At 35.4% G+C, this 17,061-nt stretch overlaps 1 protein-coding gene across 11 annotated transcripts in view; it reads right to left on the reverse strand.

Annotated features, from left to right (window-relative positions):
- Positions 1 to 17,061, reverse strand: part of EML4 (EMAP like 4) — a 160,582-nt gene that overhangs the window by 61,761 nt on the left and 81,760 nt on the right. For 4 of the 11 annotated variants that reach the window (XM_042982096.1, XM_042982093.1, XM_042982099.1 and 1 more), the window contains 6 exons: positions 14,078 to 14,095; positions 11,193 to 11,322; positions 7,433 to 7,606; positions 5,414 to 5,542; positions 4,892 to 4,917; positions 4,655 to 4,687 (listed from right to left, as the gene is read on the reverse strand). In XM_042982096.1, coding sequence (XP_042838030.1) covers positions 4,655 to 4,687; positions 4,892 to 4,917; positions 5,414 to 5,542; positions 7,433 to 7,606; positions 11,193 to 11,322; positions 14,078 to 14,095 — 510 coding nt within the window. Of the gene's footprint in view, positions 1 to 2,147; positions 2,233 to 4,138; positions 4,535 to 4,654; positions 4,688 to 4,891; positions 4,918 to 5,413; positions 5,543 to 7,432; positions 7,607 to 11,192; positions 11,323 to 14,077; positions 14,096 to 15,140; positions 15,147 to 17,061 lie in introns of those variants that run through there. The other 7 variants (XM_042982100.1, XM_042982095.1, XM_042982094.1 and 4 more) reach the window with 7 other exon arrangements.

Below are 17,061 nucleotides of genomic sequence, written 5' to 3' on the forward strand. Positions count from 1 at the left end.
GAACACTGCTATCCTATATATTCGTATAGATAAATTTTAGCTGTTCTTTCAGACACAATGCTCAGTTTACACAGGTGTGATAAGGTTTTAGGACAGACCATGCCCAGAGCCAACAAGTCAGAAAACAACACATGGCATGAACAAAAGCACCTACACTGAAACTCTTTAAAGGGTAGATTGAAAGCAAGTTAGTTAAGGTTGGGGGCGGGGAGCTGTCCTCCATTTTCTATTTGTTGCAAGAAAGAGCTTTAAAAAGTTATTAAAGACTGTTAGCAACATCTAGTCTAAGCCTTACTATATGTGAGGAAACTGAGGTCCAAGACATAGGAAAACTTTATTATCAGATGAATAATGTTTCGCTTCTTTCTATAATTTCCTTTGGCAAATTCCTAACTCACATTCATAATTTCAGTCATTTAGTATATGGATTCTTTAACTTAAAAAAATTTTTTTTTAATGTTTATGTTTTAGAGAGAGAGACAAGAGTGTGAGTGGGGGAGGGAAGAAGAAAGAGGGGGACACAGAATCCCAGGCAGGCCCCAGGCTCTGCGCTGTCAGTATAGAGCTTGACATGAGGCTCAAACCTGTGAACCATGAGATCATGACCTGAGCTGAAGTTGGGTGCTCAACCAACTGAGCCACCCAGGCACCCCAATTCTTTAACCTTTTTTATGGTGCAGGTCATTTCACCTCTAACCAGGACTCATTTTTAATATTCTTGCACTTTTTCTGCTATAACACTTCCCTTTCTAAGTGAGGTGCCTAATGAAGCTTTTGCTACTTATCTGCTCATTACATATCTCAGTATGTATTACCTCCTGACACATTATTTTTTTCTTATCGTGTAGAATGTAAGTGCCACAGAGCACAGAAACTGTAACTGCTGTATCCCCAAGTGCCTAAGGATAGGGTCTGTCAAAATAAGCACTCAATAAATATTTGTTAAATGAGTGAATGTTTAAAATGTGTATCTGATAAAGAATAAAGAAATGTATCAGAACTATAATAGCTGTTAAAATGACAAGATTACTCCATTTTCCTTCCTTTTCCCAATTTTGAAATGAGTTTATTATTTTCAGATTATCTGAATAACTCTTTTTGCTACACCAAATTATTGAAGGGTTTTAGATACATATTTCAAAATGACTTTTAAAGTAGTTTTCATCTGCAGTCATTTTTAGACAGATAACTAGCAAGAAATAGTTACTTTTCAATTCTCTAAGATATTATAATAACTGTTCTCCCATCTAAACACACCTGTAATCAGGACCCTACTGCATCAATTTGGTAGTTAAGCAAGAATGAATCTAAGCTTAGAGCAGTGAGGCAGCACTATGAAAGGAAGTAAGAGTGTGATCTGGTAACTGATAAGTTCCCTTTTCCTCAATTAAGCAGATATCTCCCCAGTAAGTAGATCTGAGTCATTCAAGTTCTCAACATGATCAGACTTAACTATGTGCTAATTCTAAACAGCATTAAGTTATGTGGTATCTTGGCCTTATGAAGACTTAAGTCACTTCAAATAGATTTGGACTCCAGTCCCCCAAAATAATTTCCATCCAAGTAATTGGAGTTTCCCTAGAAAATAGTGGTAGAAAAAATATTCATCACTCCTGCCCCAGTCACTCATTTATTTAACAATATTTATGGAGCTCCAGGCACTAGGCTAGTCACTGAGAATCTCTAAATAATTTATAAAAGGTGTTTATAGCCCCCTAAGTTAGCTCAAAAGACTTTCTCATCAATAACTTATCGAATGAATGGCACTGTATTAGAACCTATCTGCTACACCTAACAACGAATAACCCTATAGGAAAACTTAGTCACAGTCTAACTTGATGTGCTAAGTCTGTGGAGCAGAATCCAACAGAACTACTGAGAAAAGTGACTTACATTTCAGGGATTTGAGTGAATGAACTGAGTAAGAGCCTCTTTTTGGTGGTATAACCTATCCTACCTCCCACACCTAGCCTCAGACTGTCCTGGGTACATCCCGTTCCATTCCATCTCCTACTCCTTTCAACTACAGTTCTCTTCCTTCTGCCTGAGTGCTGATCAAAATATGCAGTTTAATAGCTCTTCTCGTACTCTACTATGGCTGAAGGACACAGGTCTTTCAGGTCAAGCTTTTCTCTGCTACCACTCACCTAATGTACCAAATGTAAATAGTCTTCTTCCCAAATCAAAGCAGATGGCTTGGAGCAAGTCACACTTGTCATTGTCAAAACATAGCTAAAGAAATTAATAAATCACATTTTTAAAAGATTGTCCAAAAATGATAGGTATTTTGGATTAATACCTCAAGTACAAGAAAATGTGCTGTAAAATATGCCATGCAAAATGAATGCAAACTTTAAAAATATACCTACAACTTATATCAAATGAAGATCATCTATTTAATGGTTATCTTTTCATCTTACTACACATATTTATTTGAGTGCAAGATTTAAACTGTCAGAGATATATATATATATATATATAACTGAAATTTACCTGGTACTATGTGCCAGATACTACACTTTACCTTTAATGTTTGTATTAACTCTTTGAAGGTTTATTATGGTCTCAACAACAAGAAAACAAAGACTTAAGAAGGCAAAAAAATGTGCTCAAGGTCACATAGCTAAGTAAATGGTGAAACCAGTCTCTGGACTTCAAAATACACGTTTTAACATTGATACTACATTGCTAGCTATGCATCTCTACAAGTAAATTGTCTTATAGAAACTGAATTCCAAAACTTTTATTCTTTTCCACACCTCTCCTTCTTCTCCTCCTCCTCAAATGTTCATTTTAGTAGATACCCCTTACCTAGTTGCTCAAGCTAGCCTTCATAGATTCCCATTGTTCCTTACCTCCTATTCCCTACCTATCTTACCTCTTAAACCATCTAGATTCCATCTACTTCTTTCTATAGGCTCTGTCTCAATCACAGTCAGGCCTCAACTACCTCACAGGCTGCAGCACAAAAGTTCTCTATGAAGGGACACTCCGGTGATAGAGTCTATATCCAGACAAAATACAACTGATTGAAGTGGAAAAGTAATAGACTCAAATTCCAAAAATAAGGCTAAATGCAAGAAACGCTTGACATTAATAAATTCCAACATCTGGGACAATCTTTTTGAGCTAAAATTCTTGTAACAGAATTTATTTTTCTATCTCCTTTTCTAGCTTTTCATTCCATCCTTCTTCCTAGACACTGGCTAAAACCCTGCTCAGTGATGCTTCTGTGGCAAAATCCTTCCCTCTTAAGTATATTTATTTGCCTGCTTACCTGAATGGCTTTGAAAATTGTCACCAACACAAACCAATCACCTATATACTAATCTTATGTTCTTTTTTCCTTCCAAAGAACATTCTACAACATAAGAAAATGGCAGGCAGCTCTAGGAGGATTTTATAAAATCTGAGCTTTTTAGCAAAACATTGTAATAATAATAGCACCTTTTTACAGTTACAATGTTTTCTGTTTTTAAAGCACTTTCATATACCTTATTTCATTCTTCGGCAGTCATGTTAAGTAAGCTTTATAGGTATTATCTTCAGATCAGAAAACTACACAGAGACATTGTCATTTTGTCTAGATCACAAGGCTATTATGCAGAAGAGCCAAGACCAAATTCTAAAGAGAGACTCTCCACTCACAGCTCTTTCCACTAGTTATCACTACCTCTATTTTTAAAAAAATGTTTGATATATAGTAAGAATTGTCTTTATAAATTAAATTTCATTTTTTTCCTTAAAGTATTTCAACCATTACTTAAGCTATACTTATTTCTAAAGAGGAAGAAAGTATGACCTAACATAGAATAATGACAGCAAAAATCAACTTCATTTAGAATTTCTATGCAAAAACAAATGATCCAAAGAAGATTACAAATAAACATTTCTTTTCTTATTAGAATCAAAAACAGGAAAAATCCATAGCAATCAAGTTAATCTCTAACAAAAATTTTAACCACCTTGTATCTGGTTAATGCAATAGCCCAGAAAATAAAGATAACTATGACACATAGAAATGAGCTGTAAAAAGCATGCACAGAAAGAACATGCTTTCATTTAGAACAGCATGCTTCAATTAAATTTGCAGGCAATCTAAGGAGAATGTAAAACTGATGTAACAGAACTTACCTACCTTGCAATTAAATTGAATACACATTTACGGAAAGTCTGCTCTCCTTTTTTGGTCAGAACAAGCCAACAACAGCAAGTAGCCAGAAATTACAATTAATGTAAAAGAAAAATTCAAGAGGAAATGGATTTGCTAGACTCATTATATATTCAGTCTTAGCTTCAAGAAATGAGTGAGTATTTGCAATGAGGCTGGCAAGACAGGAAATTGAGTTAAAATTGATCAATCTTTTAAATGGCTTTTCTAAGTACAACTTTTATTTTTTTTAAAAAAGGGGAAAATTCTCTTTAGTATTTTATGCCTCTTTGTAATGATGTGTTTATTTCTACTGTTGACCTTGAATCTTCAGAGCTCCCAGAAATAAGATGGATTTTTGGAAAAGTAGTTGGATTCACTAGTCCCAATTACGTACTTCTGTCATTAAGAGGAAAGTCAGAGAGTATAAATAATGAAAAGCCAAATAAGAGATCCAGGAAGAAATTAACTTAGGAGGCGACCAACTGTGTAGCTTATTCTTACCTTGGTTGCTTTTTTCACGGGTTGACATTTTTGCTGGTTGAGACAAAAATGACATATCTTACAATAAAAACTGGGCATTTTCTTAAATGACTATAATAAATGTACTTCTCTTTGATTATTATGAGCTGATAAGGTACACTGAATGAAAATAAGTCAATACTCTTAATAATTAGCAAAAACTTAACTGGTGTAGAAAAGCAAGAGAAATACTTTCTTTGAAAAGGATTTTTAATTTACCTTGGTTGATGATGACATCTTTATGCCTACAAAAAAAGAAGACAATCAAAGGACATTTATGTTATAATTTTACTTGGCTTACCGTTAGAATCACCTAAAGAAATTGTTAAAAGTTTCAATGCTTAGGCCACACCCAAGATAAATCTTTAGAAATGAAATTCAGACATTATTTTAACAAGTCTGTCATTGGTCTCAACTATTAATATATATACTGTTTTATAAGACAATGAATATTCCATAAGATCATCTAAACAGTGAAAGTATAGAAAGAACTTCAAAAAATATTCAAATCTTAGGGGATTAGAGAGATTAATTATTTGAGTAGGGAACACAAACAGGAAGATATAGCTGTCTTTCTTTTTTGGAAACACTTAAAAGAAAAAAATACACTTAGAAGAAAAAAAGATACACATTATAATATAGATTTTTAAAAAATGATCCCAAAACAGACATATAATTGGACATGCGAGCATGACAGTCACATAATTAATTTTCAGATAACTGAGAAAGTATAATACTTACTTATCTGTATTTTTTATAACTTTTGATATTAATTTTGATGTTGAAACTGCTCTCAATAATTTATTACGACTCTCATCTGAATTTTCCCATGAATTATGTGACTTTTCAGTTGTCAGTGGTCGCTTTATGCTGGAAGAAACATATTAATTTCTTAGAGAAAAATTCTTTGAGTAGCAATGACATGTAATTGACAGCTTAAACAGAACATAAAAGCAGCAATTAACATTTCCTTAAAGCTAATCCAGAAAAGAGAAGGAAGGATTAGTTGAAAGGTTCCGCCTGGATGAGTGCAGGAGTTAAACAAGGCATTTACCAAGTCTGTTTATAATTCTCGCTAGAACAAGTATTACTTGATTAAAAAATCAATCTGTACTTTTTTTTGAATAGGAAAAAAATCTATATGCTTAAATCCCTGAGTAAAATATTTCTCATAATTTGTGAAACTGTGTGAGTTTGTGAAAATAACCTGTACTTTTTCAAAGTCATTACAAGGCTGCTGTTTTCATCTTTTATATCATTGTGTAATTCATTATATATGGTACAAATGACAATTTGTAAGTAAAATGTAGGACTAAAGGTAAAACTCTTGTGACATCTTTTACAGACAATGATCAGAAATAAACATGACTTAACACAAAAAATGTATCATCAACACTGATTCCATGTATTTATAAATGAAATTTTTGAATTATAAATGATATTTTGGTTGCATTGCTAACTATCCTACCACTCATCCAGTCTCCAATACTTCTGGCAATAGTATATCCAAAGAGCAATTTAGAATGGCAAGCACATTTCCACGAGACCTAAGAAGCTGAAAAAAAGATCTGGGACAAAGAAGATACCAAGTCAAATCAGAACCTTAAAGAGATTGATTATAAAAAAGCCACCTTTAATCACACACAATCCAAAGTCATGTAACATTAATAAACTATATCCAAGAAGAACTCCACATGACACCAGGCAAAAAAATTACAAACCATTTAGATAGCAAAAGAATCTGCGTGAGACACACAGACAAAGCATTTTTTAAAAGTTAAACATGCACCAATCAAATGAAGACTGTTTTGTTTTCCCAAATTTCCATTAGGGATTTGAGACAGAATTATTAAACTGAGCAAATAAAAATACATTATAAATCTTTTAGGAATGGTTGTCATTTATTTTACTAAAATATTTTCCTCACTAGTTCTGGGAATGGTGTAATATTTTCCTAAGATTTCCAAGCAGAAGTATGATGATAAAATATATCTATACCTAATCATAAAGCTTGAACCTGCATTTCTAAAACAGGCAAACTTCATTAAGTTGGTCTAAATATTTGATTACAAGGCAGCTGTAGCACTAAACTCCCAGCATGCAGGTTTAGATCCCCAATTTAGGCTCACACACATTGTTAGAATGTTTCTCCCTTCTCCCCCTCTCATAACTTTAAAATATTAATTATTACAGACACAGAGAGAAGCCCTCAAGCAAGCCTTTAGCATAGAAAAGACCAGATGAAATGATTTCTCTACTCAAGCAAGAACTTATCCTCCCAAAACCCAAAACTGAAACTGAGATGCAGTCAAAATGAAGAGCCATTTGCTGAGAAGGGCCCTTGCAAGTTCAAGGTTGTAATGATGCCAAAATATGATGAGGATAATTACATGGCAATTTTCTGCCATGGTTATAAATTTATGCATAGTTTATATAAATTTTTAACATTTTGTAATTTTATTATAAAAATATTGTTTGGTTTCAAAGTAAGTTATTGTGGCCTTCCTTTCATCAAATTGTTTATAACTTAGAGATTTTTTTTTTTTTCCAGTTTTAACTGAGAAATTTTGACATTAAATCTTCACTCCCCAATAAGCTAAAATACAGATTTTAACAACAAAGAAGGGGCGGGGGTGTGTGTGTGCGGGGAGCCACTAGGCTTTTCTATTGGAATCCATGGATAGCCAACATTTCTCAAGTCACAGAATTCAGGTATCATTACAACCATTCCCTAGCTCTGTACTCGGGGACAGTTAAAACCTTTTGGTGGGAGTAGAATTCTTGCTTTCTTGAGTTTGTCTGTGTATTTGGAGAGGCTGTGAAGAGGGCTGGGGAGAAGGTGATGCTCGAATTTGTGGACTTTGATCATTAGAATGAGATTCCTCTTTTTTTTCTCTCTGTCCTTGTGGTTTTTCTTTCTTTTTTTCTGTACCACTGTAAAATAAAGTATAACATGGAACAACACATATTTAAACAAATAGAAGATATATCAAGCGATGGAAAAAGTGGTTATTATATAATTCAAAATGCTAAATCATACAGCTAATACAATTTACACTCCTTTCATATAATGATGAAAATATTTCCTTGAAAGTTCTGGAAGCTATTAAAAATCTTCAGTGAAGAATTTATAAGAAAATCCTATGAAGATTGTCCCCTTGAGACCAAAATAGCCCAATGCATTTTGCCATCTTGGAAGATTTGGGGAACAGCAGCAGCTCTCTTAGCTGACTTCAACTTACCCAAATCAGAGCATTAGTGACACTTTCCATTTCCTCTGTAAAACATACTGAATGATGTGCAAGGCACTCTAAATGCTATGTTTAGTAGATTATGTTCTAATTCCCATTTCTTCTGTGTATTTCTCCTCCTGCTTAGTTGAGTTTTGAATTTACCAGCTGATCCCCCCACGAATCCAGAGCCTGGTTATGCCAGTTGAACTTGTTATTTTAATTATGTAAATTAATTAAATACAAAGAAAACTGACAAAATATACACAGAAAAGAAAACTGTAATTTCCACAAAAACGAAGTTGAATGCTCTGGAAAGACTCCATAGAAATCAGTTAGTAAAAGAAACTGCTATTAAATTTTATGTAGGTGAGAAAATTAAAAAAAGGTTGAGGAATAAAATCATAAGGTGGGGGGAACGCCTGGGTGGCTCAGTCGGTTAAGCTGTTAAGTGTACAACTTCGGCTCAGGTCATGATCTCATGGTTCAAAGGTTAGATCCCTGTGTCAGGCTCTGTGCTGACAGCTTGGAGCCTGTAGCCTGCTTTGTTTGGATTCTGTGTCTCCCTCTCTCTCTGCCCCTCCCCTGCTCACACGGTGGCTCGCTCTTAAAAATTTTATTAAAAAAAAAAAAAAAAAAGGTTGTTTTGCAGGAGTTTTAAATTTATTACTGTCTTAAAATTGAAACTAACAATTACAAAAAATAATTTATGGGTGTATTTTATGCAAGATAGTCAACAAGGAATCTAATCAGACACGTAATTAAAAAGAGGGTGGGAGGCTCGGCCTTTCATAAAAAAATTGACAAATATGTCAATATATTTACAGTTAAAATATTTAAGATATTTATGTATAAATTCTTGTGTTTCTGCACTTTGACTCTTGATTAATGAAGCACACTCCATTTCTAATCACTGGATAAGAGTCCTTATATTGCACATTTTTGACAATATTACAAACCAGATGGAATCAAGATCTGAATTCCACGGCTAAAAAGGTAGAAAACCATCAACTGTCTACAGTTCTTAATCAGAAGACAGTTTAGAATTTGACTATAAAGTGCATAAATCCACAAGGAGGTACGTTTAAGAATATATTAAACAAATATACATAATATATACAATTTATTACAGAGTAATAGTTAAAAATGTTAAAATACAATTTTAAAATGACATTTAATTTGATTTAGTTTTGATACCTTCTGACCGCAGACTGGTCCCCAACTTTCTACTTCATGTTCAGTTTTTAAAAGTTTGGGCTGAGAAATACAGTTCCACCTCAAAAATATCAGAGTAACTTTGAAATTTAAAACCGATTTAGAAATTCTTTCTTGTTGGTCTTCAAACATTCAAATCCTGAATGTACAGGACACTAGTCTTATGTGGGCCCAATACAACCCAAAAGAGATTTTCCTCCTGAGTATTTAAAAGCAAAATACAGAGCCTCTGCACCATAAAGTGACAAACTCGGCTAGTCTTAAGATTACCGAGTTACTATTGTGCATAGTACTGATCACTGTGCAGGACCAGTTACATAAGAAAACGGGCTGAATCCAAACCACTACTAAAAACAAGGAAGTTTATTAAAAATATTAAAATTTCCACTATGCATTTATAACTTGTCCTTTTCTCCTAAAAGGGAAGCATAGATAATACATTTTGGCATGTCTGGAGGAGAAAGTCTGGATTCCAAAATGACAATGACTTCAAACACTGAATTCTACAAGGGGCTTTTAAAAGGCCTAAAAGATCAGGGCCCCTGGCTGGCTCAGTCAGTGCAGCATGCAACTCTTGATCGAGTTTCAAACCCCACACTGGGTACAGAGATTACTTAAAAATAAAAAATATTTAATAAATAAGTAAATAAATAACCTAAAGATCTTGTTATTTCTTTACTATTCCTGTAGCCAAATGTTTGGTTAGCATCTATAAATCCACACTGATGAGTAACTTGTCACTGGCATTAGTTCATTAAGGCAACCATTTTCTATCAGTACATTTTAAATATTATTCCATTACTTAAGGTTTTTCCTTAGTTATTCCTTGAAGAGAACAGTTGTAAGATTATGTAGTTGATGTCTTATGGTCTCTCCAAACTCTATGTGGGATAATCTGCTAGGAATTACACAAAAGTGCAAAAATTCTGTAAGCAATTTTATTGAAACAGATTAATTCATTGATGAAAAGAACATATAGAATGTAAATCTGTAGTTCACTGAAACTCTTTTGTAATATTTCCACTGCCCTTCTACCTACCATCCCCTAACACAGACACACACACACACACACAACACAGTACTATATAGTATATATACTATTTGTACATAATACAAAGTATTATGCCTTTTTTTAATAGCATGGTTAAAGAATAAAAGTTATAATAGTGTTCAACCTCCCACAAATGTATATATACTGAAGATTCTATTTCTCCTTTAAAAACTGCTGTATAGGGGCGCCTCAGCACCCCTGGGTGGCTCAGTCGGTTGAGCATCCGACTTCGGCCCAGGTCACGATCTCGCAGTCCGTGGGTTCAAGCCCCGCATCGGGCTCTGTGCTGACAGCTCGGAGCTCGGAGTCCGGAGCCTGTTTCAGATTCTGTGTCTCCCTCTCTCTCTGACCCTGCCCTGTTCATGCTCTCTCTGTCTCAAAAATAAACACTACAACAAAAAAATTAAAAAAAAAATAAAAATAAAAAAATAAAAACTGCTGTATCAAATGTATTCCTTATATAAGCACAGAAAATGTGCTTATATAATTAAATATAGTGATGCTTATCTCATCAACAAATGCTTGTTAAAAAGAAACAAAACCACGGGCGCCTGGATGGCTCAGCTGGTTAAGCATCTGATTCTTGATTTCAGCTCAGGTCACAATCTCATGGTTCCTGAGTTCCAGGGAGCCTGTTTGTGATTCCCTCTCTGCCCCTCCCGCCCCCCTCCCACTAGCATGTGTGTGTGTGTGTGTGCGTGTGCATGTGCGTGCATGCTTACACACTCTCTCTCTCTTTCTCAAAATAAATAAATTAATAAAAAATAAAAAGAAACAAACCAAACCAGGAATGAAAACACTTTCTTTAGTAGGAACCAAAAGTTACCTCACACAACTCGATAGGTTACATGAATGTAAACTAACTGGGTGGGCTGGGTGGGTGTCTACATTCAGAGTTAAAGAATTCAAAGGACATGCTCACTTTAATTCCATACAGTCCTATTTCATTTTTTTTTCAAAAGTAGAATTATCACATTCAGACAATTTTGCAATGGTAGCTTTTCTTTCCCTTACAAATGGATACCTTTTAGCAGCAGATGAAAGAGTTTCTTTCCTTGCAATTGCGACAGAGCTGGTGTGGCTTGGCTTTCTGTTTGCACCACTCCCGTTGGTTATACAGGACATAGAAATAGCTTCTCGAAGGCCTGGCTGGCCTAAAAGTGGTTAAGAAAAAATTTACATTAAACTTCAAAATATTTCTCAAAAACTGGGAACTTAAAAATTAAGTCCATTAAAATGTGTTTAGAACTAAGTAAGCAGACTGCTTCCTCTGGTAAGCAGAACACAGTATTTTTGTCTCAAAACTTAATCTCATCAAATGGATCTATAAAAAGGCCATGCTAAATTGCTACAATGTAGCTAGACTTATTCTCTAGCTAAATAGTTTGCACCCCACACACAGCAGCTTTAAAAAACATGATTCAAAGTTGTGCTTCAGGTAAACCACAAATCTCCACATCATTGATTTTCAGAAATCACTCAGGTTCTACTGAAATCAAATTATTCAGAAATTCTAGAACCATAAATGTTAAGTCTTACAATGTTATTCCATATAAATAAAGCATAAATGTATAAAGCGACCTCTGCTTTCTTAATTTATATTGTAGAAGGATTGGAATAAATATGTGATGAGTATGATCGCTTCTCGGCCTTTTGGTGAGATCAAGTGTAATATGTGATGAGTATGGGTAAACAGGAGACCTATTTCCCAGAAAAAGTTTCAAATATAATAATGTACAGTAACCCCCAAATTATGCTAATATCACTGGTCATCAAATCTACCACTAGTCTGCCAAACTGGCGACTTCTTGTTGATTTGACTGTTATTTTTTTTTGATTGTGGCAAAATATAACAAAATTTACCATTTTAAGCATTTAAAAAAAGGTACAATTCAGTGGCATTTAGCATATTTACTACACTGTGCAATCATATTCAATTCCAGAACATTTTGATCACCCCAAACAGAAACCCTGTACTCACTGAGCATTCACTTCCCATTCCTTTCTTCCTCCCCTCAGCCCATGTCAAAGGTTAATTTGCATCATCTCTTTGTATCTGCCTCTTCTGAATATTTCATATACATGGAACCATACAATATGTGCTCTTTTGTGTCTGGCTTATTTTACTTAGCACAGTGTGTTCAAGGTTCATCCATGTGGCAGCACATATGAGTACTTTATTATTTTTTATGGATGAGTAATACTCCATCGTATGAATACACCACATCTTGTTTATCCATTCATCTGTTGATGGATAATTGGGTAGTTTCAATCTTTAGGCTAATGTGAATTGTACTGCCATAAACCTTTTTATACAAGTTTTCATTTGAACATCTATTTTCAATTCTTTGGGGTATATAACTTAGGAGTAGAACTGCTGGGTCACATGGTTATTTTAACTTAATGAGGAACTAATAAGACAGCAGATGCACAATTTTACAATCCCACCATCAATGTATTATTTCAATGAATTATTTCACCACATCCTTGCTAACGCTTATTTTCATTTTTTTTTTTAATTATAGACATCTCAGTTAATATTAAGTGCTATTTCACTGTGGTTTTGATTTACATTTCTCCAATGATGAGAATATCTTGAGCTTGTTGGCCATTTGTGTTTCTTTAGAGAAATATCTATTCAAGTCCTTTGCCCATTTTTCAACAGAACAATATTATGTAAATTGTTCATAATGCACTCTTACAATCCTTTTATTTCTGAAAGGTTCCCACTTTCATTTCTGATTTTAGCAATTTTTGGGGTGGGGGAGGGTCAGAGAAAGAGGGAAAGAGAGAATCCTAAGCAGGCTCTATACTCAGCACAGAGCCTGACATGGGGCTTGATCTCAAAAAACCTGTGAAATCATGACCGGAGCTGAAATCAAGAGTGGAATGCTTAACCGATGGAAGCGCGCAGGTGCCCCTCTGATTTCAGCAATTTAATTTTTTTTTTAATGTTTATTTATTTTTGAGAGAGAAAGAAAGAGAAAGAGAGAGAGACAGACAGACTCGGGGAGAGGCAGAGAGAGGGAGGGAGACACAGAATCTGAAGCAGGCTCCAGGCTTTGAGCTGTCAGCACAGAGCCTGATGCGGGGCTCGAACCACGAATCGGACTGTGAGATCACGACATGAGCTAAAGTCAGACACTTAACCAACTGAGTCACCCAAGTACCCCAAATTTAGCAATTTAAAGCTTCCCTTTTTTTTTTCAGTCTACCTAAAATCTTGTCAAGTTTGTTGATCTTTTAAAACACCAACTTTTGGTTGCATTGGTTCATTGTTTTTCTGTTCTCTATTTATCTTTAACCTTTATTATTTCTTTCCCTTTGCTAGTGTTGGGTTTGGTATTTTTCTGTTTCCTTAAAATTAGGTTACTAAATTGAAATCTTTTTTTTTAATGTTTTATTTATTTTTGAGAGAGAAAGACACAGAGTGTGAACAGAGGAGGGGCAAAGGGAGAGGGAGACACAGAATCCAAAGCAGGCTCCAGGCTCTGAGCTGTCAGCACAGAGCCCGACGTGGGGCTTGAACTCACGAATGGTGAGATCAGACCTGAGCTGAAGTTGGACACTTAACTGACTGAGCCACCCAGGTGCCCCAAATTGAAATCTTTTTTAACACAGGCATTTACAACTATAAATTTTCCTCTGAGCACTGCTTTTGCTATACCAATAGCTGGTTTTGAAATGCAGTAAAACCTTGGTTTGTGAGCATAATTCATTCTGGAAACATGCTTGTAATCCAAAGCACTTGTATATCAAAGCAAATTTCCCCAAAGAAATAATGGAAACTGAGATGATTTGTTCCACAACCCCAAAATATTCGTTTAAAAATGATTACAACACAGTAATATAATACAAAATAATAACTACAAAATATGAAGAAGAATAAACAAATTAACCTGCACTTACCTTTGAAAATCTTCATGGCTGGTGTGAGGGAGACAAGAGAGAGAAGGGTTATTGTGTAGGATGACTTTCACTCTCACCAATGTAACCAGTGCTATCTCTTGGCTCAATAGAACCTTTTTCTACATGGGGGCCATTGTATATGCTCGTACGGATGCTGACTACAGTATTAACAAAACTCTTGTCATACATTGTGTTTAATGTAACTGGCAATAAGGCAGGAGAGGAAAAGGGTCTATATCTGCAGGCAGCCTGACCTAGAATGAAGCAAAGCATTCCTGAGCTTACTCTTGTATGGAAAAGCAAAGGATTGTCTATAGGCACGTTGAAGCGACAAAAACTACACTAGTGCCAGTTGTGGGCACCTTCCAATGTTCTGAAAAATCACTGATTTCTGAGAAACACCACAGCCTGAGACCAGGCATGGGACACAATCACCCACAACCCCACAGAGAGAGAGAGAGAGAGAGAGAGAGAGCGCGAGAGAGAGCGCGTGAGCGTGTGTGCCATTGGCTCAGTTGTGATCATGTGGTATTTGGTGTCACGTACTACCTGTACTGCAGGACGTGACTCATTTTTCAAGGTAAAATTTATTAGAAACATTTACTCATCTGGGGCGCCTGGGTGGCTCAGTCAGTTGAGTGTCTGACTTCGGCTCAGGTCATGATCTCACAGCTCGTGAGTTCGGAGCCCCGCGTTGGGCTCTGTGCTGACAGCTCGGAGCCTGGAGCCTGCTTCGGATTCTGTGTCTCCCTCTCTCTCTGCCCCGAACCCACTCACATCCTGTCTCTGTCTCTCTCAAAGGTAAATAAACGTTACAACAAATTTTTTTTTTAAATAAAAAAAATAAAGAAAGAAAGAAATGTTTACTCATCTTGCGCAACACTCGTAGAACAACTTACTCGCAATGCAAGGTTTAGTGTATAATTTTTTGTTTTTTTGTTACACACTAAACAATCCCCATTAACCACTACATAACACACACACACACACACACACACACACACACACACACACACACACAGTCTGCAATCTACTTTCTATGCTCTCTTTCAATGTCCCAAACCTTGTCTCAAAACGGAGATCATGGGAATGCAAGCTGGTGCAGCCATTCTGGAAAACAGTATGGAGGTTCCTCAAAAAACTAAAAATAGAACTACCCTATGACCCAACAATTGCTCTACTAGGCATTTATCCACGGGATACAGGTGTTCTGTTTCGAAGGGACACATGCACCCCCATGATTATAGCAGCACTATCAACAATAGCCAAAGTATGGAAAGAGCCCAAATGTCCATCAATGGATGAATGGATAAAGAAAATGTGGTATATACATACAATGGAGTATTACTCGGCAATCAAAAAGAATGAAATCTTGCCATTTGCAACTACATGGATGGAACTGGACGGTATTATGCTAAGTGAAATTAGAGAAAGACAAAAATCATATGACTTCACTCCTATGAGGACTTTAAGAGTCAAAACAGATGAATATAAGGGAAGGGAAACAAAAATAATATAAAAACAGGGAGGGGGACAACACAGAAGGACTCATAAATATGGAAAACAAATTGAGGGTTACTGGAGGGGTTGTGGGAGGGGGGATGGGCTAAATAGGTAAGGGGCACTAAGGAATCTACTCTTGAAATCACTATTGCACTATATGCTAACTAATTTGGATGTAAATTTAAAAAAAAATAACAAACAAAATTAAAAAATAAATAAATAAAGGGGTTCTGGAGATGATAAAATGATATGTAAATGTGATTTCATGTTGTTCATTTATGAAAATTTTTCAAAAGTTAACAGCACAAATCAAAGTTTGATTATTGTTGAAACCAAAAAAAAAAACAAAAGAAATCAGGAGATCAACCACACCCATTAGGTGATTACACTATAGCTATTACATCAAAAACAAAAAAACGCAAGTGTTGCAAAGAATGTGAAGAAACTGGAATCCTTGCGTATTTCTGGTAGGAATGCAACTCAACCTTCTGCAATCTATCATCTAACCACTTCACAGAAATTTTTCTTGCCAATATCACCAACGGTTCTTTGTCACTAAATTCAAAGGATGCTTTCCAGTCCTTATCTTGCTTGGCTTTCCCTCACCAACTAATACTGCTGACCATTCAGGCAAGGACGGTATTCGGGCAGGAACAATGTCCTTAGTTTCTAGGACACTGCCTTTGCCTGAATTTTGTCTTAGCTCTCTGACCATTTTTTCTCACTCTCGTTTGCTGGATCTTCTTTTCCTGCTTACATTTTACTACCACCCACTCATGGTATAAACCAGAAAACAGGAAATTAGCTTTGATTCTTCCATTTCCATACAGCCAACAATTAATAAGTGACTAAGTCCTTTGCTGCTTCTACAACTTCTTTTTGTTTTATTTTTCCCTGGTTTTAATTGAGACATAACTGGTATACAGTAAGTTGTACATGTATAAAGTGTACGATTTACTAAGTTTTGACATACATATATGTCTGTGAAACAATCACCACAATCAACACAGTGAACATAGCCATCATCCTCAAAAGTGTCCTTGTGTCCTATAATCCACCTCTCCCTCCCTCAACTTTGGACTCCAAGCAACCACCACTCTACTTCCTAATCACTACAGGTTAGTTCACATTTTCTAGCATTTTATATAATGGAATAATACAATGTATATCTTTCTTGCCTGATGTTTTAAATTCAGCATAATTATGCTAAGTTTCATCTGAGCTGATAAGTGTATCAACAGATTATTCCTTTTTATAACCCAATACTATTCCATTACATGGATATATCACAATACTTTTATTCATTTACCTGTAGACATTGGGGTTGTTTTCATATTTTTGTATTACAAATAAAGCTACAAAGAACGTAAGTGTACAAGTCTTTGTGGGATACATGCTTTCATTTCTTAAAGGTAAATACCTGGGTTGTATGGTACCTGAATATTTAGCTTTTTAAGAAACTGCCAAATTGTTTTCCAAAG

This window comes from Panthera tigris, chromosome A3 (genome assembly GCF_018350195.1).
Source record: "Panthera tigris isolate Pti1 chromosome A3, P.tigris_Pti1_mat1.1, whole genome shotgun sequence".
Taxonomy (NCBI): Eukaryota; Metazoa; Chordata; class Mammalia; order Carnivora; family Felidae; genus Panthera; species Panthera tigris.